This window comes from Elephantulus edwardii, unplaced genomic scaffold, assembly GCF_000299155.1.
Source record: "Elephantulus edwardii isolate Elephantulus edwardi_28Jun2011 unplaced genomic scaffold, EleEdw1.0 scaffold00011, whole genome shotgun sequence".
In the NCBI taxonomy this organism is placed as follows: domain Eukaryota; kingdom Metazoa; phylum Chordata; class Mammalia; order Macroscelidea; family Macroscelididae; genus Elephantulus; species Elephantulus edwardii.
The window spans coordinates 3,584,149-3,609,340 of NW_006399761.1; the positions used below are offsets into that span (position 1 = coordinate 3,584,149).

The following is a 25,192-nucleotide window of genomic DNA, read 5'->3' on the forward strand; positions in this document are numbered from 1 at the left end:
GGAAATGAATAATAAACTAAAACAAACAAACAAAAAACACTACTGTAATCAACAAAGAGGCCTAAATAAATGGAAGAACAACCCATGCTCGTGGATAGGAAGACCTAATATTGTAAAAATGTCAACATTACCTAAAGTGATCTGTGGATACAATGCAATCCTGATCCAGATTCCATCATTATTCTTTAAAGAAATGGAAGACTCAGTCACTAACTTTACATGGAAAGGTGAAAGACCCCAGGTAAGTGAAGCACTACTGAAGAATGAAGTTAAAGTGTCACATACTCGGATTTTAAGACATACAGCAGTCAAAACAGTTTGGTGCTGGTACAATGACAGTCACATAAGACTAATGGAATAGAACTGAAAATCCACTTATGGACAGCTATCTTTGACAAAGAGCCACACATGATTAGCTAGAAAAAAAAGACAGTTTCTTTAACAAACAGTAATCGCAAAACTGGGTAACTATTTCCAGAAAAAAGAAAATTTAAATATTTATACTCCATGTTGTTGTTTATATGTGATATTGAGCCAAGTATGACATACAATAACCTTATAAACAACAGATCTGAGCTCTGTCCTGTCCTGTGCCGTCCTTGCAATCTCTGACACCCTCAAACCACCACCTAATTGAGGGTCTTCTCCAAGTCCCTCCACTTTCCCAAGCAAGATGTCCCTTCTCCAAGAAATAACCTCTCCTAGCAATGTGCCCAAAGTATGTGAGAGGAAGCTTCATCATCTTTGCCTCCAAGCAGCACTCTGGCTGCACCCTCACTAAGACATACATGTTTGTTCTTTTGGCAGTCCGTGGGATATTCAGCACATTTCTCCAAGAACATAATAAGGCATCAATTCTTCTGTCATTCTTAGTCACTGTATCAATCCTTCTCATTGATGATCTTCCTTTTAATTGCTGAACCTGCCCTTTTCCCTGCATGATGTCTTTTTCTAAAGACTGGTCTGTCCCTCCTGAGGTTGTTGTTAATATGTGCCATTGAGTCGACCACAATCCACAGAGACTCTGTGAACAATGGCTTTGAACTCTGCCCTATCCTAAGCCAACCTCACCATCTCTGACACACCTGGCCCACTGCCACTGTCACAGTGTCAATTCATCTCATCCAGGGTCTTCTAAGTGCTACCTATAATTTATTATTTACTTATAAATAAATAATATTATTTCTTTACTCATGAAGCATTATTTATTTATGCTAGCCCTAACTTCTATTTATGAAAAAAACTATCAAGCATAACCAAATATGTTCAAACAGAAGAAGATAAACTAAGTGACTGGGACCTCCTAAAAATTAAATTATCATCATCAAAAAACTTCTCCAAAAGAGGGACAAGAGAACCTAGAGACTGGAGGAAAAAAAATATTTAACAATCTGTACAATTTACTGACACAGAATACAGTCTCGAAGTTGTATAACCATTTTCTCCTTTCTAAATTGTTCCTCCCCTACCTACAAATAAACCAGACTGGCTATTTGGGCATCTCTTGTCAAGTTGTTGGGATTTTTTGTCTTATTTTCTTTTGTCTTAAATCGGGTTGTTTGTCTCTCTTTAGTGAGTGTTTAGGTATTCTTTCTATCATACCATAGTGTTTCTCATCTTTCTCTCTCTTAATGATACATGCCATTGTAAAAAAAAAAAAATTCAGTTCTGTGAAGTCCAATTTAGTAATTTTCCATTTATAATCAGTGCCTTTTCTGGTGCTGTTTCAAGCTTTAAAGATAATATATTGTTGTTTACTTGTCTGGTTTTACTGGCCAATTTTCACGTTTCCACCATATGAATAGCCAGTTGACCGAGTTTTATTAGTATAAAGCCTATCTCCCTCTGTTGCACCATTGCCACCTAATTCTCCAGATCAGATAACTATGAACCTGTGGGAGCCCTTTCTGGACTCTCAGTTCTGTTCCAGGGATCTGTCTATCCATGCCTGCATCAGAGGTTAAAAATAAGAGACACTTAGGGAGCTCTGGTGGCCTAGTGGCAAGAAGCTGCATTGTAATCCCAGAGGTATACGGTTCGAATCCAGCCCACCAGATGCTCTGCTGGAGAAGGAGGGGCAATCTCCTCCTGTACCAGTCAGATCCGATTTGACGGTACACACACACAAAAATTAAAAAAAAAAGAAATAGAAAAATCAAAACAAACAAAAAAATCAGAGACATTTGGTATGCGTAAACACAATAATCTGAAAGTAGAGCCTTAAGTCCATTTTAAAGTCTTGACATGAGTCTTGAATCCTGAAATTTCAAGCTGCCTTTTCTAACAACTAGCGGTTCCTCTGACCTTGACGTTGACCTAACCACGTACTCTAAACAAGATATTCTTTTTTTTTATTTTTTATTTTCTCTGAGCTTTGGCAGGTGCAGAATATCATAAAATCAAACCCCAGAGGGTTTGACTACAGCCAAACAAAGGAAAGATGGGATAGCTCATACTGGAAGGGCCTTGATACACAATACCATCAATCGATCTTTACAGAATAAATCTTTACAGTGAATCTCCAAGACAAGGCACAGTTGGAGAAAGCAATTTTAATAGCTTACCTGAAAGGGGTTCTGGTTAGCCTAGTGGGTAAAAAGTTAAGCTGCCAACTCAAAGTCAAGTGGTTCAAATCTACTGGCCTCTTACCAGGATAAAGATGGGGAATCTCCTCTTGTGTGATTGACAGCCTCAGAAAACCTGCTGGAGGGTGGAGCTATCAGTCAGTCCAAACTGAGTTGCTTAAAACCTCTGTCCTGTCATTGTTCTGTGACCACCCTGTAATGCTCTAAGCATCATGTGTTTGCAATTACATTCCCTTAACCAATCATGCGATCTTATATCCCTGCTAAAGGCCCATTCATAGATAGCTCTCTTTTGATTCTTTTGACTGTCTTTGATTGTTCTTGCTTCAACCATACAAAAATGTTGTCCTCCTCACTACGTGAATGTAAATGCTGTCCTAGTGAGACCCTGTCCAGCCCTCAGTAAGCCCCTCCCGCTTCTCTTTAAACAGATTCTGTGATGTATTCATGACTTAATTACAAAGATTGTCTTGGCATTCAAGTTTGTAAATTTCAAGTTATAATTCACATACAATAAAATGTGTCCCACAGAGCAGCTGATGGCCTCAAACCACATGCCTTTGGGATTGCAGTGCAGCTTCTTGCCAAGTTTTAAGATTATTGTTGTTTGTTTTTATGCGCCGTCGAGTCGTGTACGACGCATAGCGACCCTGTGTACAAGAGTCCTAAACCCTGCTCTATCCTGTGCCAACCTCACTGTCTCTGGCACACCCACTCCCATTACCCCAATCACTGAATTGATCCATCTCATCGAGGGTCTTCCTCTCTTGTGCTGTCCCTCCACCCTCCCAAACATGATGTTCCTCTCCAAGGACTGGTCCTTCCTTGCAACATGTCCAAAGTATGTCAGATGAAGCTTCAGAATCCTTGCCTCCAAGGGATAGACCAGTTTCACCCTCTCCAGGAAAACCCTGTTTGTTCTCCTAACAGTCCATGGTATATTCAAACTCTTCTCCAGCACCACAGTTTAAAGGCATCAATTCTCTTTCTATCATCCCTAGTCACTGTTCAGCTCTCAACTGCGAAGACTATGGCCCAGATCAGGCGCACCTTAGTCTCCAGCCTGACATCATTGCACTTCAGTACACTGGAGAGGTCCCTGACAGCTGACTTTCCCAATGCAATTTGTCTCTTGATTTCCTGGCTGCTGGTACCAAGAATGTTGATTGTGGAGCCAAGCAAACTTTAACTTAACAATCTTAATCTCTTCACCATCCACAATGATGCTGCCAATTTGCCCAGTGGTGAGAATCTTTGTTTCCTTGATGTTGGCTTCAATCCATATTGAAGGCTGAAGTCCTTGACCTTTTGCAGCAAACACTTCAGGTCCTCCTCAGTTTCAACAAGCAGGGTTATGTCATTTGCATAACGCAGGTTGTTGATGAATATTCCTTCAATCCTGATGCCATATTCCTCCTCATACAGCTCAGCATCCCAGATGATCTGTTCTGCATACAAATTAAAAAGGTATGGCGACAGAATACATCCCTGGTGGACACCCTTCCTGATTTTGAACCATGCAGTGCAGTGTCTCTTTGCTCTATCCTGACAACTGCCTTTTAGATCAAGTATAGGTTTCGCATAAGCATAATCAAATGTTCTGGGATTCCTATTCTTGTCAGAGTAAACCACAGTTTGTGTGATCCACACAGTCAAAAGCCTTTGCATAGTCAATGAAGCACAGATAGACATTCCTCTGGTACTCTCTGCTTTCTGCCAAGATCCATCTAACATTAGCTATAATATCCCTGGTACCACGGCCTCTTCTAAACCCAGCCTGCACATCTGGCAGTTCTTTGTTGATGTGTTGCTCCAGTCGTTTTTGGATAATTTTCAGCAGAATCTTGCTTGAATGTGATATTAATGATATTGTTTGATAATTTCAGCACTTTGTCAGGTCACCCTTCTTTGGAATGGGAACAAATATCAATCTCTTCCATTCAGTTGGCCAGGTCGCTGTCCTCCAGATTTCTTGGCACAACTTAGTGAGCACATCCAGGTCAGCATCTGTTTGTTGAACTATGTCAACTGGTATGCCATCAACTCCTAGAGCCTTCTTTTTTGCCAATTCTTTCAGAGCAGCTTGAACTTCCTCCTTTATCACCACAGGCTCTTGCTCATATGTTGTTTAATGAAATTACTATGTCTCAGCCAATTCCTTCTAGTACAGTGACTCTGTATACTTCTTCCATCTTCTTTTAATGCTTTTTGGATAATATTAACATTATGCCCAAAGCATCCTTACGTATTGCCACTCGTGGCTTAAATTTGTTTTTCAATTCTTTCAGCTTAAGAAATGCTGAGCGACTTCAGCACTTTTGATTTTCTGACTCCAGTTCTTTGCACATTTCATTATGTAACACAAATAAATATATACTGGGCAAGGGCGCAAAAGAAAGGGGGGGAATCCCCTTCAAAAAGAAATACACACTGGGAAAAAAGTTCCCACACCCCTCCTTTTGTTAATCGTTTTCCGTTCTTCAGCCCCTGGCAACCACTAGTTTGAATTCCATAACTTTAGTTTTGCCTTTTCCAGAATGGCATATAAATGTCATACAAACAGCTAGAGTATGTAGCATTTCATGTCTGCTTACTTGCATTTAAATTAATATTTTTGAGATTCATTCCTGCTGCTGTATATCAATAGTTCATTCTCTTAATTCTATGATGTGCATATACTGTGCTTTGTGTTTTTATTCCCCAGGAGTATTCGAGAAGTTTCTAGTTTGAGGCTAATATGAATAAAGTTACTATAAACATCTGTGCATGACTATTTGTGTAAGTAAAACAGCAAGTAGATAGTAAGACCGCTAGGTCTTATGGAGAGTGCATGCATAACTTTTTAAGACTGCTATGTCATTTTACACAGTCCCTCTATCTTGATCCAGGACCCATTCCAGAATCTAATTTTGCATTTAGTTATCTTTTTGAACCTCTTAGGTATTTAAATAAGAGAAATGAGGGGACAGGCTCCCTCAAAGGCTTACCGACCACTGCCATGGTCACAACAGCAGCATGTGTTGTAAGCAAAGTTAAAACCACTGAGATGGTTCATCAATAGTAGATTGGAAGAGAAATCTTCATATATTCATAATGATGGAATACTATATGAAGTAAAAAAGGGGGGGCAATAAGCATATACTAATATGGACAAAGCTAAAAATATGGATTGAAAGAAGCTGAACACAAAAAAAAAAGAGTGTATGCTAATGATTCCTTACATCAAGTTCAAGGATAGGAATATAGTGATGTTGTTGTTAGAGGTTATTGAATCAACTTCAACTCACAGGCCCCTGTGAACATTCATCAGAACCCTGTCCTATCCTGTGCCATCCTCACCACCCGTCAAGCTGGAGCCCATTGTTACAATCACTCTCAATCCATCTCGTTCAGGGTCTTCCTGTCTTTTGCTGACCATCTAGGAAATTATAGTTACAGAAATTCTGGAAAGTGAGGAGGCAGAAGCTGAGAGAGAGAGACATATGAGAAATTTATCAGATAACCGGTTACATTCTAAATCTTCATCTAAGTGATGTTTATGTGAATGGCTTCATTCTATGAACACTTATCAATATTTATGATACATGCACCTTTCTATGGCTACAATAGAAAAAGTTAAGGCACCAGCAGTCAGGAAATCAATAGACAAGTTGCACTGGGAAAATCTGCTATGAGGGACCTCTCCAGAGTACTGAGAAGCAACGATGTCAGTCTTGAGACTAAGGTGTGCCTGATCCAGGCCATGGTCTTCACAACTACTTGCTATGCATCAGAGAGCTGGATAATGACTAAGGATGACAGAAGAAGAATTGATGACTTCAAGTTGTGGTGCTTGAGAAGAGTCTTAAACATGTCATGGACTGCCAAGAAAACAAATAGTTTTCTGCCTTGGAGAGGGTGAAACCAAGTTTCTCCTTGGAGGCTATGGTTTTGAAGCTCTGTCTCACATACTTTGGACATGTGGCCAGGAGGGACCAATCCTTGGAGAAGGACATCATGCTTTGAAAGGTGGAGGGGTAGGCCAGGAGAAGAAGACCTCAGATGAGACAGACTCACATAGTAACTGGGGAAATGGAGGTAGGTGTGCAGAGTCAATGAGACTGACTCAGGACAAGCACGGGCTTCAGAGCTGTTGTGCACAGGGTCGCTAGGAGTCACAGGTGACTCAACAGCATATAACAACAAAAAAACTTACTTTGACTCCAAAACTGGGGGAAAAAATATAGAAACCTCTTTCTGAATTAACTGGAAATTTATTTTTTTTAATTTTTTTAAAATGTTTTTTTATTTATTTTATTTTTTGTGTGTGAGTGTACCGTCAAATCAGATCTGACTGGTATAGGAGGAGATTGTCCCTCCTTCCCCGGCAGAGCATCTGGTGGATTCGAACTGTGAGCCTCTGGGATTGTAGTTGCAGCTCCTTACCACTAGGCCACCAGAGCTCCCCTAAACTGGAAATTTTGACGTTGAGAATCCACTCACTTCTGTGGAGCTGGTGCTGACTCATAATGACTCTCCACTGAACTTCCGAGGCTGTAAACTTTTATGGGAGAAACTGCCCATCATTCTCCTGAGGTCTGACTGTTGGAGTCAAACCACGGGCCTTGCAGTCAGCAGCCCAACATGTTACATACTACGCTACTAGGTCTCCTTAAGAAGACATTCTTCTATTCTTACTTCCCAAGTTCCTTGAGGGAACATTCCTCTAATCACCATGTTCCAGGGGCCAATCCTGAGGATAGAAAACCTGCACTGACAGGGGGTCATTCTGACTTGGTGTAAACTGACACAGTGTTTATGGAAAGAAATTTAACAACACACATCGACAGAATGGAAAAGAAACAACAAGCTATTGCCCCAGTAACTCCCCTCCAGGAACTGATCCTCCTACATTGACAAATCATCAGATATTCAAGAACAAAGAGGTGGAGGCAGACACAAAGATTTCCTAGAAAAGAAGTCTTTAAAGGTAATACTTACAATTGGCGTCCCAAAAGGAATGTAGCCTGTGGGAAGGGAGAGAAGAATCAGCTCTTACAAGTCCAGCCCTTTCAGACCCAGTTTGGCAGGGAAGGCAGAGGAGACCCCCAAGGAATACTCAGAGCCCTGGCTGACAGAGGTCGGGTTAGCCAGGTAGAAGGCATGTCCAGGCCCACGTATCTCTGGCATCTGTTTTCAGCCCCTAGTGTCTCTCCGTTCCTCTCCAAAACACATGTCCCCAGCCTCCCCCTTGATGTTTCCCTCCAATACCCGGAACCACAGGCCTGAATGCAGGGTTAAGCCGGCTGGGGAGCTGCCCCACCACCAAGGGACCCATCCTCACCTTGGGATGTTTTCTCCCAGGAGGTACACACCCTCCCCACTCACTACACAAGACTGCCTGTCTCTAAGGGTCCCCAGAGTGTAGGCTCCTTCCTCCTCCCTCAGTGGTCTGTCTAGCACAGAATCTAGAGCTCAAGGAAAGAGAACTTTCTCCACACCTGAGACACGGACCTCTAAAATGTCAGAGCTTCTGAAATCTCAGGTGCTCTGGTCAGACACCCATCAGCAGAGTAGAAGGGTGCCAGCCAAGTGAGACACACAGGTCCTGAGAGCCAGCTCCTCTCTCCCAGTGGCCCCACACTGCAGCCAGGCTTCTGTCACCCCTCCCACGATGGTCAGTGGGCAGCCTCCTGTACAGTACCTGAGTGTGCACACCTGCCCACACCCAGTGCCACCACTCTCCATCCTACACCCCCGTGGAGAGAGGTCAATCTCAGTGGGAACTAGAGCCTCTGACTTCAGCCAATGCAGGGACTGTTGTGTGGCATCCTACGGAGAGAGAGAGGGCTGCTGGGCAGTAACCACCCCTGGGTCATGCTGGGGTCCCGGATCCACCCCCACGCTGGGCTCTCTGGGTGGGCACTTGTCCCGCTGTCAGGACTGTTCCTCTACACCGCTCTGGGCAAGAGATTTCCAGCCAGGGGTCTCTTTCTCCCTACTGACCACCGGCCTACCTAGATAGGCCTCCCACCTGAGGTATGTGTTCATCGGTGCAAAGCCCAGACCTCCTGAAAGGTGGAGTCTACTCAAGATCAGAGCACAGGGGGGCAACCTAGGGACTAACTCTCGAAAAGGGGAGAGACAGAGGGCAGTGCTGGGCAGGTCAGGGAGGAAAAGGGCCCTACAGAAGCCAGGCATGTGTCACCTGGGCAAGAGGGGATCTGAGTCACCTGTGGGGTCACCACACCACCTTCCCACTCAACCAGGACAGCTGGGGCCACACAGACCTTGAGGAGCCTCACTGGTGTCCAGGGCCTGGCCTGAGCCTTACAGGACAGAGTCGGGGCAGCACGGAGGCTCATGTGACAAGCTGCGTCTCTCCTCGGGCCAGGCACCTGGGTGACCTGCAGCCAGGACAGCACGAGCAGGTGCCTAGGGAAGGTCCACGGGCCAGGACTCACCTGACATCCTGAAGGGCATGAAGATCTTTTCGTTGGTGTCTGGATGCAGGATAGCCTGGCAAGAGTGGGGGACAGAGCACAGTGTCACCAAGGTGTGATGGGCAGATGAACAGACACAATGGACAGTAATGAGGGGGACAGGTCACTCCCCAATGACCACGCAGGCGACTGGTCAGTGGCTACATCTACCTTATGGCCTGTTAGTCCTTTCCCATATTCAGGGCAAAGAAAACCCAAAATGTTTACAGACACCGCACCTTTCCTCCCCGTGAAATTTCACAGCAGACGTGGGGAGAGTTTGTGAGGCCACCGTCTGGCAGGCCCTCTGCGCCTGGGGCTGGCACAGAGCAGCTATCTAATGAGGATCCTGCGGAAGCAGCCCAGGCCCATCCTGCGGCCAGAGGGCCTGGAGGAAGGTGCGCTTGCCCTTTGAAATCTCAGGAAACTCAGGCCCTCTGATGCCAGAGGAGGAAGGGGTGCGGCAGCTGGGACAAATGGGAGTGGAGAGGCTGTGCACGCAAGAGCCCATGGAGGGGACCCAGGCAGGCAGGACAGGGCCTGGGAGAAGACACGAGCAAACAACAGAAAAAATTAATTACCTGCTTGATTTTCTGTGCACTCCAGAGCTGCAGGAGAAAGGAACAAGGAAGGGAGGAAGGGAGGGAAAAGAGAAGGAGGGCGGGAGAGAAGGGCAAGAGAGAGAGAAGGATACACATTAGTTTAAAGTCTCAAAGCCACATTTCTGACCAAGCTCTGAATGCATAAAAGGTTATAGTGAACCCTCACTCCAAGCATGGCAGTCTCTAGGGGGTGTATTATCAGAGGGCCACAGATCCCACAACAAGGGGGTAGCTGGGGACCTTCTGCAGATTTTGGAATCAACTCCTAGACTTATTACAGAGGGAGAATCAGGTCACAGGCTGGCCTGGTAGAAAGCCCAACCCTCCCACGTGCTACTGTTGGCACAGAGGAGGGTGGCCAGGCCTGCACAGGTCCTGTCTACCCAAGGAGGCCTCTCAGGTGTGGTCAGAAATGCTTAGCAGAGGGCCAGAGAGAGGTGGGACAGGCCTGGGTGTGGATCCCAGCCCCACCACTCACGAAATGGCCCTTATTGAATCCTCTACATTCTCTGGGCCTCCACCTAAGGAGCTTTCGTATTCGTACCACAGTCGGCAGCTGTTAACTATTGGGCCACACAACTCCAGTGTTTCAAATCTACCAGCGGCTCAGAACTGATGGAGAGGGAGCTGGTGGCCTAATGACAAGATGCAGCACTGCAATCCCAGAGGTAGGCGGTTCGAATCCACCAGATGCTCTGCTGGAGAAGGAGGGGCCATCTCCTCCTGTACCAGTCAGATCCGGTTTGATGGTACACACACACAAAAACAATAACCAAAAAAAAGAAAACTGATGGTCAACTCTAGGAATCAGCACCAACTCGACGCAATGAGCCTGGTTTGGGTTTTCAAGACCTTCCTCTACCTACCTGAAGATTAGGAAACACCACATGCATTACCAATGCGTTCATATATACCAAGGCTGGGTCAAGGTGGATGATTAATTATCATTTTGCTGTTATCACTATCACACCAAGTTAACTCCATCTGCTTCTCTCAGGGGACTCAGAAAAGAATGGAATTGTGTTGTCTAAAAAACATGTACTGTGAACCCTAATGTACCTGTGGATGGAAACCGTCTGGAAGCAAGGTGTTCTCTGTTATGTTAATGAGGGAGTTTTGGAGGTGCAGCCCATTGGGAGTGAGTAGTGCTGATAACCCGAAGACAAGCCCATCTCCAGGAGTTCAAATATACAGTAGACAGTCTCCCCCTCAGTGCTATTTTCAGCCTCAGAAACCCAGTGGGTGGTCAGCTGTGAGTTGGAAATACCCAACAGCAATGATTTTTGAGTTTGCAGGTGTTGTGTTAACGAGGCCTTATCAGTGTAAGGTACACTTTAAAACCCAATCACTTGAGATACAGAAAGTGCACACTTGGCACGGGAGCACACAAACACAAGTAAGTTCATGACAGATGCGACTTGGAGATCTCCAAGAAGCCTGCAGGGACTCCTGGCCCTTTCCCTGGACAGAGAGCCTTCATCTAGAGCCAGTGGCCTGAATTAGGGCTTTGTTGTCCCAAGAACAATGAGGAAACAAACTTCTGTTTAGTAAAACTATTCCTTTTGGTCTTTTTAGCTACAACAGACTAGAAAACTAAGAGAGGACTAAGACAGGCTGCAAGGTCATCTCCCAATCTCCCCCACCCTCTAGACTTGCACAGATCCACAGGTAGGCTCCATGACTATATCCTTTAATCAACCAACAGCAGCAATGGTCATGAAATGCAACTGGTGGAACCAGTTTGTGGGACAATCTTGTCACCTGAGAGAACCTAGTTCATGGAGACAACACTCCCCATCCTAGCTGGTGAGTAGCTTTTGGGGTTTTAGCTTGCAAGTGGCCAACGAATGTACAACCACTGGTCACTACTTGTCTGGAGCAAGAGACTGAAGGAAACCCAAGACTCCAAGAAGCAATGAGCTCACAGGATGCATGGTCCCATCTAGCCTGAGTCTAGATGAACTAGATAGTGGAAAGCCATCACTACCAACAGCCCTGACCAGGGAGACATGCAAAATCCTCGATAGAAAGGGAGGAAAATGTGGAACAAAACTTAAATTCCTAAAACCAGACCAGACTTCTTGGACCAATGGAGACTAGAAGACTCCTTGAGACTCACCGATTGTCTTGGTATCAGAACTGTCTCCAAGCTGATTCTCCACGGGGTTCCCGAGGCTGTAAATCGCCAGGGAGGAGACTGTCCACCCCTTGGAACCGCTGGTGGATTCAAACCACCAGAGAAGCCTCTGAGTTAGCAGCACAACTCCTATGGGCTACACTGCCAGAGCTCCTTGGAGACTAGCATCCTAAAATCCCCTTTGAACTTAGAACTGGGGCCATTCTCACCATAGTAACTTTTCATCCAAATAACAGACTGGCTTATAAAATAAACGATACCACCAGTGAGTAATGTTCCATTAAACAGTCGACTATACAAGACAGAATGGTCAACATCTACCCTAAAACTGAGGAGAAAAATACTGAAGGAGTGGGGATAAGAAAAAACAGAATAGAAATAATGAAAACACTGACATAGGTGAAAAATGGTGCCAATGTCATGGAACAACATGAGTAAGAATAGTTAAGTGGGATTCTAATGTGCTGTGTGAATACTGACCTAAAATACAGTGATATGTGAGGGGGAGGGAAAGGGGGAAGACCCTCAACGATTGACCCCTATGGACTGACCCAGTGACTGCAGCAATAGGCCCAGGTGAGTCAGAGATGCTGAGGACGGCACAGGACAGGTCAGGTTCAGATCTGTTGTTCACAGGGTTGCTAAGTCAGACTTGAGTCACCGGCACCTAACCACCACCCCTCTAGGAAGATGAAGAGGGGAGTGAACATGCATCAGCTTTGGCAGGACTGTGAGGCAGGGACTCCCACCGGGGCCTGGTCCCCCAGTCAGGGGAAAACCACATCTGCTTAGTAAGGACCAAGGAAGATGAAGGCGTCATTTTAAGAGCATGCAAAAGGCACTCGTTAGCATACACGACTTGCATTCTGGTGTTGATGCCTCAGACACTGTGAAGATGGTGGAATTCCAAAACTACTACTCATGTATGTTAGAATGAAATAATTAAGTAAATGGATAGCAAATGGCAGGAGCTAGGGTTCTCATTTTTTCAGTGAGAAGTAGGAAGTTTTACACAAGCAAAATGGGAAAGCCAGAATGATTCATGCAGAACTGGAACAGAGTTGGAGCCTCAGTATAAACTCCATGTTTAAGACAGTCACAGGTAAGACAGGTACGGAAACATTATTAACTCAATTCACTGCCATCGAGTTGAAGCCTACACACTTGATGCTCAGCTAGTTTCCAAGATCATAAACTGCATAGAAGGAAATGGGCCATCTTTCTCCTGAGAAACCAACTGCTGGCGAACGGGAACTGCCAGAAGTGCTGCCCTCGGATCAGCAGCGTAACTCTTACACACTGTCCACCAGACCCCCCAGGGTCATTGACGTTTGCTGTTGTTGCCAGGTGCCATCGAACTGAGTATGACTCAAGCAACCTTATGGACAGCCCTGGGCCCTGTTCTATCCTGTGCCGCCCTCATCATCATCTCTGACACACATAAGCCCCTTGCTGCAGTCACCGTGTTAACCATCTCATCGAGGATCTTCCTCTCTTTCGCTGACCCTCTACTGTTCCAAGGCAAAACTTCTCCTCCCAACATGCTCAAAGTATGTGAAACGAAGCTTTGTCATCATTGCCTCCAGGGAGCACTTTGTTTACTGTTGTTGTGTGCCAAAAAGTTGAAACCAACACTTAGCTGACCCTACAGCAGGTTTTCAGAGGCATGGGAGGAGACTGCCCATCCTTCTCCCACAGATCATCTGGTGGATTTGAACCATGTGCCTTCGGGACTATAGCACAGCTTCTTACCACTAGGCCACCAGAGCGCCCTCTGGAGCACTCTAGACATAAGCAAATATACAAGGTTAGGATACATATGCTATAGATAAGGAGACACACTGCACTGGGAAAGCAGGAGTGTGGCATAGGATCAGACAGGGTTCATGTCTATTGTTCACAGACTCACTGTGAGGTGTATGTACTCAACTTGATGGTACTTAACAACAACATAGTGGATTATTCAAGACGGCTTTTCTAGTCATTGTAGGTGTAACCCCCATCATACGGTTGAGTTCTCATCACTGTTGTTGTTGTTGTTATGGTCATTTGTACATAGGGTTGCTATGAGGCAGAGCTGATCTAACAATAACACAGGGATTGGACAGATTGCTAATATTGTAAATAAGATAAATGACACCTTTCGGGGGATTCAAAGGAAACTCACTGCCACTGATTTGGAACTGACTCACAGCTGATCCTCCACTGAAGAAGCTGAAACCAATGGAGACCAGGATGGACTAGGCCTGCTGATCAATGGAACCAAACTCCAGCTAGCGTCTTTAAGCCTCAGCGTACTGGCAGAGCACGGGTGGCACATAATCAGCAGAACTAAAAGAGCTCTGTAATAATTGCCCGAGCAGAGGAAAGGCCAAGGACAAGATGCCAACGGTCAGAGAAAGACCCACCTGCAAGACTGAAAAGAGAATCTCTGGTTGAAGAATCGTATTCTGAGTATCTCCAAAAAAGATAAACAAATGGCTAATCTGCACACAAAGAAAGATGCTTGCTGCCATTCCAAATCCACTGCTTTCATCTTGATTCCAGCTCCCATGGACTTGGTCCATATTGGATGTCAGAGGCTTCATGGGAGAAGATCGTCTTATCTTTCATTCTTGGAGTGGCTGGTGGATTTGAACTGTCTACCTTTTGGTCAGTAGCCCAACACATTACTCACTACACCACAAGAATTCCTTAGTCAGTGTGTTGTAGTTAGGTGCTGTCGAGTCAACTATGACTCATAGCAATCCTATGAACAAAGGATCGAAACCTTGTCCTATCCTGTGCCATCCTCGCGATCTGTCATCCTGATCCCACTGTCATAGTCACACTTTACACGCACAAGGAGGGAAAGGTAAAATAATAAATAATGTTGGTAAGGATGTTGAGAAATCAGAATCCTCAGGCACGCCTGGGGAAATGTAAACCATTCCGCTGCTATGGAAAACAGGTTGGCAGTGTCTCTAAAAGCTAAACATAAAAATACCGTATAAGTCAGCAATACTTTCCCTTGGCCCATACCCAAAAGACCAAGAGCAGAGACTCGGGGATAATTTGTACCCCAAGATTGCCCTCAGCTCTGTTCACAACAGTCAAAGTATGTAAACACCCAGGTGATGAGTAAAGTTGGGTATTCACCTGGCGGCTTGGCAGTTCTGATGCAGTCAGCCCCTTGGTGAGACCAACGTAATGGGATTATTTTCCTGGATGCTCATACATACTGGGATAAGGCTTTTCATCATGCTGGAAAAGGGGAAAGTCAGAGAAAGAGAGGGAAGACCCTCAACAAGATGGACTGACACAGTGGTTGTAACATTGGGCTCAAGCATGATGGAGATCATGAAGGACAAAGTTCAGATCTGTGGTTCACAGGGTGACAACAAGTCGTCAACTCAACAACCACCTGTCAACAACATATATAACTGAAGAACGTCAGTGATGACATCAGCTAGGAGAAGTCAACCAGCGCAAAGGGAGTTTAATCAGATATGTGGTCTACATAGGATATACACGGACCTCTGACAAAGCTGGTTTGCTTTCTCTGGACCCTGCTTGGGGATAGCTGGACTTGAGCCTGTGGCCTGCATCACCCACTGACCTGTGGTTTGTCAGACCCTGAAGCTATGTGAGTCAGCAGAAGCCTCTTTCCTGAGACTCAAGCCATGAGCTTGGGACTTGCCAGCATCTACAAGCACATGGCCCATTTCCTTTCTCATTCTCTCCTGGTTTGCACACTCCAATGGTTTGGCTTCTCTAGAGAACCTAGCATAAGACATCATATGATAAGAAAATATTATCCAGGCACAAATAAAAATGAAGTTCCAATACATATTACAACGCGGATGAACCCTGAGTGAAAGACGTCAGACACAAAAAAGAAAAATTGTCTGATTTCAGTTTTATGAAATATCTGGAACAGCAAATGCACCGAGACAGAGTTTATTGGCAGTGACTCGAAGCAGAGGTGAGGGAGGTAGGCAGTTATTTCTTCAGGAGTGCTGAGTTTCCGTTTGGGATGATGAGAACACTTGGAAATGGACTGTGGCAACAGTTACGACATGGGGAACATAATTAACGTCACTGAAGTGTGCACTAGAAACAGTTAAAGGGCTCCCAGGGTGACTGTTCCAAGGAAGGAGTGCTCCTCTGGTGTCACTGTTCACTTTCTAGGCCTTTCTATCCTGTGGCTGAAAAGCTGAGTCACAGAGGTGACTCCAGATCCAGGTTAGAGTGTCAAAGTGTAACAGAGTCTCAAGGGATCTACCAGCATCTACACAACCACTAAGCCTGGTTTGTCAGGGTGAAGGGTTGTTTTTTTGAGCTTTGCTCCAGATTTTTCTCCCATTCTATCTCAATAAAAACAACAACAAACCAACCAATAAAAAATCACCATCAAACTCATTCCTGTCAAGTGGGGAGCAACCCATAACTGATGCACCAGTGGGTTTTCAGAGATTGTAAATCACACGGAAGGAAACTGCCCATCCTTCTCCCAAGGAGAGGCAGGTGGATTTGAACCCCCAGAAGTTGTGATCTTTGAATTAATGGTGCAACTCCCTATGAAGTATTCCACTAGAGCTCCCGTAGTAGGTAGGAAGGTGGACAGACGGATGGGCGGATGGATGGATGGACGGACGGAAGGAGAATGAGAGAGAGATATTGTTGTTGTTACTATGTGCCATTGAGTCAGAACCAACTCATAGCTGGTCCTCTATCTGGTTTTCAGAGACCAAACTGTATGGGAGGAGACTACCCCTCTTTCTCCTGCAACCTGGTGGATTTGAGCCGTGTGCCTTTGGGTTAGTTGTGCAGCTTTTTTACCACTAGGCCACCAGAACTCCCTATGATCTGACTACCTTACATGATCTTACATCTTACGTGATCTATGTATCTATTTGCATCTTGTTTGTCATAGTTGACTTATAGCACCTGACAATAACATCAGAGTGATACATGTATAGTCTTGTTCATAGTGTCTATATGAGTTACAATTGACTTGTGGTACCTAACAAAAACAACAACAGTGTGAATTCTAACAATCCAGTCCTGAAAGCAAGTACCAGGGCAGATCATCCTGGGATAAGAAGCGGTCAGTGGAAGGCCACGTAAGGTGCAATGGACATTTCTCAAAAAGTTACAAACAGAAATATCATTTGACCCAGCAAGTCCACTACTGGGAATATACCCCAAAGAGAACATAACTGCCATCCAAACAGATATACGCACACCCAAGTTTATTGCAGCTTTGTTCACAATAGCAGGGAGTTGGATACAACCCAGGTGCCCATCAACAAACGAATGGATAGAGAAGCTATGGTATATTCACACAATGGAATACTATGCTGCATTGAAAAACAATGAACTTATGAAATATTATTCAAAATGGGTGACCCTGGAGGACATTATGCTGAGTGAAGTATTTCAGTCACAAAAAGACAAATACTGAATAGTGCCACTGTTGTAGAATGAGGCTGACATCAGGGTGGGGGTAAGACTGAGAAAAACTGGATAAATTATGTATACTGCATTGAAACAGATGAGGGAGAGAACAGTTTACACGTTGCCGCACACTTTTAATTGACAACTGTGCTTAGAAACACATTTTTTTACCGTCATTTGCAGCAACATGTTAAAAGTGTTATATGCTAGGGTATTATGGTTATCACAAGAGTCCAGAATGAAGGTTACACAGTGGAGTGTACTTGAGGCGGGGAGATTGTATACCCATGAAGAAATTTTTCTTTCACTTTTCAAAGAGAAGAGCGAACTGAGAAAAGTGCGACAATGAAGGAATGGAAATCCAAAATCTCTGTAAATGTTCATTAAAATTAATAAAATAAAATTTTAAAAAATGCAATGGACAGTCCACCTACACTGACAATCTAGGACGGGGCCCCTGGCATCTTCCTGTTGGCCCACTGTGGTGTGTTCTCCTCTCTGAACTAAACTGCCTGCAGTTTCCTGGGCTCCGTCCACTCCCCCTGTGGTCCAGCAGAGCAGATGAAGGGAGCAGGCCCAAGCACCTGAGCCTCTCAGGCGGCAGCAACATCCCGGAGCAGAATCAGACTTTGAGCTCTGTTGATTTCCTAACTCAGGAAGGGAAAAGCAATCTGGGTAAGAGGTAGGTGGAACAGAGCACGAGCTCACGGACGTTGGAAATGGCCAGTGTCATAGTCAAACTGCCATGTGAACCTTTATGAGCCTCCTCTAAGAGGGGCAGAGGGAGGGCCCCAAAGTTGTGTAAGGACAGGTCACCGCAGGAACTTGTCTTCTACTACTGAGGAAGTGGGCACAGCCTCTGAGCCGGGACAAGGGGGACCAGAGGGGCCTGGTTAGGGCCAGCTTGGTCAGGGCCGCTCCCAGGCTGGCCCATCCCCTGCCCTCTGCCTCCTTCCCCGCTGCTTCTCCAAGTCCCACAAGGCAGCAGAGACGGAGCCTATTTAAAACAGCCTCCAGAAGGTAATTAAAGTGAGCCTGAAGGGGATCCTTCTGTAAGGCACAAGACTATTCCACAAAACAAAAAAGGCTTCCTAATTTATCAGTTGGGCCAATTGCAATTAACTTGGTTGTCATGGTGACTGCCAGGTAATATGCACATATGTCAGTCTCTGTGGGGTGAAGGTAGCCCCCAGTTTTACATGTGTCTGAGGCGAGGAGACCCTCCCCAGGGCTGCAGTGGAGCACAGCGTGGCAGCCACGTCTCCATCTCTGGGAATGGCTCCTTCTCCCTGTGACGAGGACACTCTGCAGCCAACCCTGGGGTCAGCCACATGCTGGCCCTGGGATCTGGGGCAACTGATGCAATTTCTCTGCGTTTCTGCTTCCTTGTTTGTAGTATATTTTGTTGTGAGGTTTAACTGAGTTGACTACGACTCACAGAGACCCTATGGTCAGCAGGTGGGAAGGTGGTTCTATCCTGCGCCATCTCACCCTCTCCACTGTGTAATGTAAAGATATGAAGCCCTTGGTGATACCGCAGGTGCCTTCTCACACCTCTGTCGTAAAGCGAATGTCACACTCACGTGAGTCACACAAACTCTTCACTTTCCCAGAGCACATGAAAGTTAATGTTTACACTATACTGCAGTTTATTAACAGCGCAGTATGCCTATACTACCTTGAAGGGTTCTGTGAAGGTTAAAGAAGATTCATTCATTCAGCAAATATTTCGTGAGCACCTACTATTATATGCAGAGGACTGCTCTCAGCAGTGACCAAAACAGACAAAAAGCACTACTTTTGTGGAACTTATATCCTAGTGGAGGTAGGCTGATAAGAAGCCATAAAAATAATAACCAGGTTCAAGGAGGTTTCTGAACCTGAAGGTGCTATTATGGCTTCTGGTGGGGTCGGCGTGAGCACTTCAGGATCGACAAATGAAACTCCTGAAATCCCAGACAACATAGGAGACTGGCTTCGAGGCGTCTACCGCTTTGCCACCAATAGGAATGATTTTCGGAGGAATTTGATCCTCAATTTGGGACTTTTTGCTGCAGGAGTTTGGCTGGCCAGAAATTTGAGTGACACTGACCTAATGGCACCCCAACCATCAGGAGTGTAAATATGAAGACACATGGACCCCCTGTGCTGTACAGGAACCTTCCAAAAACAGCTTCTGTTTCTGTGAAATACACAAGACTTGCCCTGATGGCGACTCAAGTTTGATTCGGATGGGCACTTCCCTTCCCAGTTTTCTTCTCGTCATTGTGTCTGCTCAGAACCATATTCTCTGCTTCCCATTATTCTGTAAAGTTGTGTATATAGTTTCTCAGTTTCTGCATGGGGTGATCTTTGCTGTTGTCTTGAGGAATAACAATATTTTATAAATATTTGAAATAAAGAATGTACACAAGGAAAAAAAATAACAACCAGTAAATAACTAATATGGATTACGCCAAAAGATCAAACAAATCTGTCTTTGACGAAGTGAAACCAGGGTGCGTCTTAGAGGCAAGGATGGGAGACTTTGGGCATGTTGTCAGGAGGGGTCAGTCTTTGGAAAGGGACATCATGCTGGGAAACATAGAGGGTCAGAGCTCTACTTTATTAGGGAGCTCTGGTGGCCTAGGGGGTAAGCAATTGCGCTGCCAACTCAAGGCTATATGGTTCAAATCCACCAGCTGCTCCACAGGAGAAAGATGGGAAATCCTTCTTGCCATTTACAACCTCTGAAAACCCATTTGCGGCTCAGCTCTGTGTCAGATCCAACTTGACAGCAATGAGTCTGAGTTTGACAGTGAGAGGACACATTTCTGTTTGTTAAAGTCATCCACTAACGTCATTCTATTAGAGCATCACTAGCTAACTGAGAGCACATCCTTCAAAGCAGAGTACAGTCCCTACAACCAAGAATTATCCCTCTTCACACTCCAACCATGCCAACGTTGACAAATCTCAGACTTGAAGAAGTGATGTAATGTGCGTTTTCACCCTGCATTTTGGCTGCTACAGTCACTGGACTGTACAGAGGAGGGGACAGGTGAAGGGGGCCACCATCCAGAAGGCCCCAGCAATGACCCAGACCAGCCATGTGTCTACAGCACCCAGCACGCACACAACCCTGACACGTCACACATGGTCCGGCTGGTACTCATCACTTATCTGTCCTGTGCTGACAGTAAGCAGGCCAGGGTGTCAAGGTGAACCCCCGAGGCAAGGGCCAGACAAGTCTCCCCTTCAGACAGACTCAGACAAGCCTGCTGACCAGCAGTGTCACTAGACTTGCTGTCACCGCCAGCTGTAACTAAGAATGTCAGTTTCCCTCATGGACTTGCTCCCACACCAGACCACATGGAATCACTAATGAAGTTTACTATCAAGTTTAATCTTAGAATAATCGAGCTGTAAATTATTTAAACCGATTTTGGACATGCTGTTAGGAGATGCTATTTATTATATGGAAAGGGACATCATACTTGAAAAAGTGGAGCATTGACTAAAGGAAGGAAGATCTTCTATGAGATGGACTGACAGTCCACAGACAGACTGCAGCAATGCAGTCGAGTGTGTCAGAGATGAGGACGGCACAGGACAGGACAGGGCTCAGATCTGTTGTTCACAGGGTCGCTATAAGTCATACTCAACCTGACAGCACTTCACAACAACAACAAATTACTTAAATCTTTCTTCAGTTATAGGCACACTAACAGTACAGGCAGCTGTATTTGGGGCGCTGCCAAGGCCTGCTGCTGACCAGCTTTGGTGGCGTGGGCAGTCGCGTGGGCAGCTGGCTCTGGGACTCCACGGAGGCCTGCTACATTAGAACATTATTAATTATATTATCAGTAACTGAGCAAAGCCCTTTTTTTTTTCCAAATTGTTCTTCTTTTTAACTGCTACTTTATTTTTCAAGAAGTTACTGATACAGATTCATAATTATGAATTCCCATAATACTGTAACTAAAACATGAGAAAATTTGACAAAATCAGCAACTATAAAAACACCAATGACAGTGGCACTTACAGTGCGTGCAGGCAGAGGTGGAGACAGAACCACACGCCTTGAAGCATCACTGTAACTGGGCACTAACAGCAGCTCTGATCAGAGCACCTTTGTTTTTGGGTGTTTTTTTAAATTTTTTATAACACTGAATATATTCACATACTATAAAAAAATCACTCATTTAAATATACATCTGATGATTTAGGGTACATTCACAAGAGTTGTACAACCATTACCACAGTAAATTGTAGAATTTCTTCACTCACTCACTCGCTCACTAATGTGGAGCTTGCCCCAACCCACAGTAACCCTCTGCTGGCTTGCCAAGCCTGTAAATCTTAATGGAATTAAACTATCTAGCTTTGTTCTTTCTTTTAGACTTTAATGAAAGTTTATAAAGAACTTGGATTTCCATTCATTCACTGTTACATTTTCCTTCCTGTTCCCCCGCCCCCTCAGTTTGCTTTTTTCGTTGGGATATATGCTCACCCATGTCTATTGCAGCTTTGTTCACAATAGCTAAGAGTTGGAAACAACCCAAGCGCCCATCAACAAACGAATGGATAGAGAAGCTCTGGTATATTCACACAATGCACACTATGCAGCACTGAAAAACAAGGAACTCATGAAATATTATACAAAATGGGTGACAATGAGGACATTATGCTGAGTGGAATATCTCGGTCATAAAAAGCCAAATACTGCGTAGTGCCACTGTTACAGAGCACCTTTTTAACGCTGTGTGCTGCTGGGCTGGAACCGACTCATAGCTGAACTTCCAGTGGATTTTCAGAGGCTGTATATTTCATGGGAGGAGATTATTCATATTTCTCTCATGGAAAAGCTGGTGGATCCAAACCACTTGCCTTTGGGTTGGCAGTACAGTTCCTTACCACTAGGCTGACAGAACTCCCTGGAGCACATGAGAAGATTCAAAAAGTAAACCAGCACAAAATTTTAGACTTCTGGTATAAAATAAATCCCTTCAGGATTTATTAAAAAAAAAAAATCAGGTTTTTTTTGGGGTTTTTTTGTTATTGTTATTTTTTGTTATTTGTATTTTTTGTTATTTGTTACTGTTGTTGCTACAGGGATTTTTAAAAATAATACTAAATTTCTGCTGAAACAGTATAATAAAAATTTACAGACTTTTATTCTGGTGTGACCCTTTCTGCCAGTGCCCTCCCCCCAGACCCACCCCAAGCGAGGTCACTGTGGCTGACACCCACAGGAGGATTGGAGAGAGAGAATTTGTGTGCATCAGGCATTTTCTCTGCTGTTTTCCACAAAAAAAAAGAAAAAGAAACATATCTGACCTTGTTCTCTCCCTGCCCAGGGAAGGAGATCTCTCTGACATACAGTCACCTCCCTACCCTGGCAGGTCACTGGCAGAGCCATTCAGTGAGCTACCTCTGGGCAGCTACCTTGCTAGCCAGGTGCAGGAATACAGCCAACAGGGTGGGCTGGTCCCCCACTTCTGGGGTGTTTGATTGATAGTGAACCAGGGCTGCCACTCAGAAGTCTCTTCCGGGCTTAAGAAGCTGCTGAGTTGCTGTCCTTAGCAGTGCACGCCCCTCCCCAACCCCTAGCACCCGCAGTCTGCTCCACCACAGCCCTTGGGACACGCCATTCCCTTGTTCAAGGGCATTGAGCAGCTTCCTGTGACCTCAGGCAGCATATCCAGCACCACATCACTCCCTGGTTCCAAGGCCTGTGAATTTCCAACTTCCTCTCTCTAATCTGCTGCCTCTCCCTCTCACTTTCTCCAGCACTTTACTTCACTCAATTTCTCAGGGTTTGTCTGTGAGTCGCAGGGCCCATTCCCTACCCACCTCCTGCCTCATGTCTCTGCATTTCACACGAGCCCACGTGCACCCTCTCTGCAAGGGCCCTTCCCCATCACTGGCATTCCAGGGTTCTCTCACTCCTGCACCCCATCTACCTTAGTTTTAGCTCCACACCTGTAGCTTAGCTACTTGTCTGCCCTCTAAACATTGGCTCCTGAGCCCAGGAGGCCTCCTTGCCTGGCCTGTGAGCTGGCCCCAGGGGGTTGACCCACAGCTCACTCAGATCTGTCCCATCATATGCTCAAGGTTAGGGTCTGTGCCAGGAAGTGGCCTTGAATAACTGGAGCTGCTGTTGTTATGTGCCATCGAATCGACTCTGACTCATGGAGACCCCGTGTACCACAGATCTGAACCCTACTCTACCCTGAGCCAATTTCACTGTCTCTGATGCCCCTACCCCCATTACCCCAGTCACTGAGTCAATCCATCTTATCCAGGGTCTTCCTTTTGTGTACTGTTCCTCTAACACTTCCAACCATGATGTCCCTCTGATCCAGACCACGGCCTTTGCAATTACTTGTTATACATATAAGAGCTGGACAATGACTAAAGATGATAGAATTAATGCCTTTGAGCTGTGGTGCTAGAGAAGAGCACTGAGCCATGGACTGAAAAGAGAACAAACAAGTCTGTCCGCGAGAGGGTAAAACCAGGTTGCTCCTTGGAGGCAAAGATTCTGAAGCTCCATCTGACAAATTTTGGGCATACTGCAAGGAGGGAACCAGTCTTTGGAGAGGGCCTGGAGCTGCAGGCCTTCACAAATGCCAAGTCTGCTGACCAGCCCACACAACACTTCCTCATTTCCGCTTCCGGCCCTTTGTGCATTTCATCCATTCCCTCTGCAGGCTACCATCTTCCCTTCCAAACCCACCTCCAGACGGTAGGGGGAGGTGGGCAAGGGGATCTAACAGGCACAGGTTCAGATCAGTGTGACTACAACTGGTTGGTCTTGGTTTTGCTTTGCTTTCCTCACCCTTGCCAAGTCATTCCACCAAAGTCTTGGCACGTAGACGTTCACAAACAAGGGTCAACGTCCAGAACCCAGGAGGCTGGGCCAGTGCTCACAAGTCCTGCTTTCTGCTGTGCTTGGTCAAACTGGAAGCTACTAGGCTTCACACAGTAAATTTATCTTCAGAAATTCTACTTTATTTTTGTACTCGGGACTTTTTATTCATCTGTTTATCAATCTTTTAACACATTCATCATCTTAGGGTAAGATACCAGCCACCCACCGAGGGAAGACCAACCAAAGCCAGTGGGTGCAAACAAGCTATCAGTAGTTTGTGTTTGTCCGCTGGGAAGAGGTCAGAATGAGTCACATGACTCCCCGGAAGGAAACAGCACTTGAGTGGGTTATCTAGCCTGGCCCCCAACATCAGGACCCACCACAGACTTCTAACCTGTTGTTGTTAGGCGCCGTCAAGTTGAATACAATTCACAGCGACCCTATGAATAACAGATCTGAACCCTGTCCTACTGTGTGCCATCTCACACTTTCTGATACACTAGAGCTCACGGCAGCATTCATTGTGTCAATCCATCTGGTTGAGGCCTTTCTCTCCTTAGCCACCCCTCTGCCTTTCTGAGCATGGTGTCCGTCTCCACGGAAGAGCCCTTCCTAGCAACATGCCTGATATATGAGAAGCAGCTTTATCATGTTAGCCCCGAAAAAGCACTCTGGCTGCACTTTCTCTCTAAGACATATCTCTTTGTTCTTTTGAAGTCCATGTGAAGTTCACACTCTTCTCCAACACCTCAGCTCAAAGGCATTAATTCTTCTTCCGTCATCCTGATTCGTTGTCCAGCTCTCAGATGCATAGCAAGTGACTGGAAAGACCATGGCCTGAATTAGATACACCTTAGTCCTCAAACTGACATCATTACTCCTCAATAATTTGGAGAGGTCCCTGACTGCAGACTTCCCCAATAAAATACATCTGATTTCCTGACTGCAGTACCAATGGTGTTGACTGTGCATTCAAGTAAGATGAAGCTGTTGACAGCTTTATAATGATGCTGCCTACAGGTCCAGTGGTAAGAATTTTAGTTTCTTGCATTGAGACTTATACGCATGCAAAAAGGACCCAAGGGCAGGTGTTCCCAGCACATCTCTCAGTG

At 45.4% G+C, this 25,192-nt stretch overlaps 1 protein-coding gene across 1 annotated transcript in view; it reads right to left on the minus strand.

Moving 5' to 3' along the window:
• SFXN5 (sideroflexin 5) overlaps window positions 1-25,192 on the minus strand; it is a 159,142-nt gene that overhangs the window by 92,182 nt on the left and 41,768 nt on the right. Inside the window, exons 4-6 of the mRNA XM_006880886.1 lie at window positions 9,628-9,654; window positions 9,029-9,083; window positions 7,566-7,591 (exon numbers count right to left, since the gene is read on the minus strand). Of these exons, the coding sequence (XP_006880948.1) occupies window positions 7,566-7,591; window positions 9,029-9,083; window positions 9,628-9,654 (108 nt within the window). The remainder of the gene's footprint in view (window positions 1-7,565; window positions 7,592-9,028; window positions 9,084-9,627; window positions 9,655-25,192) is intronic.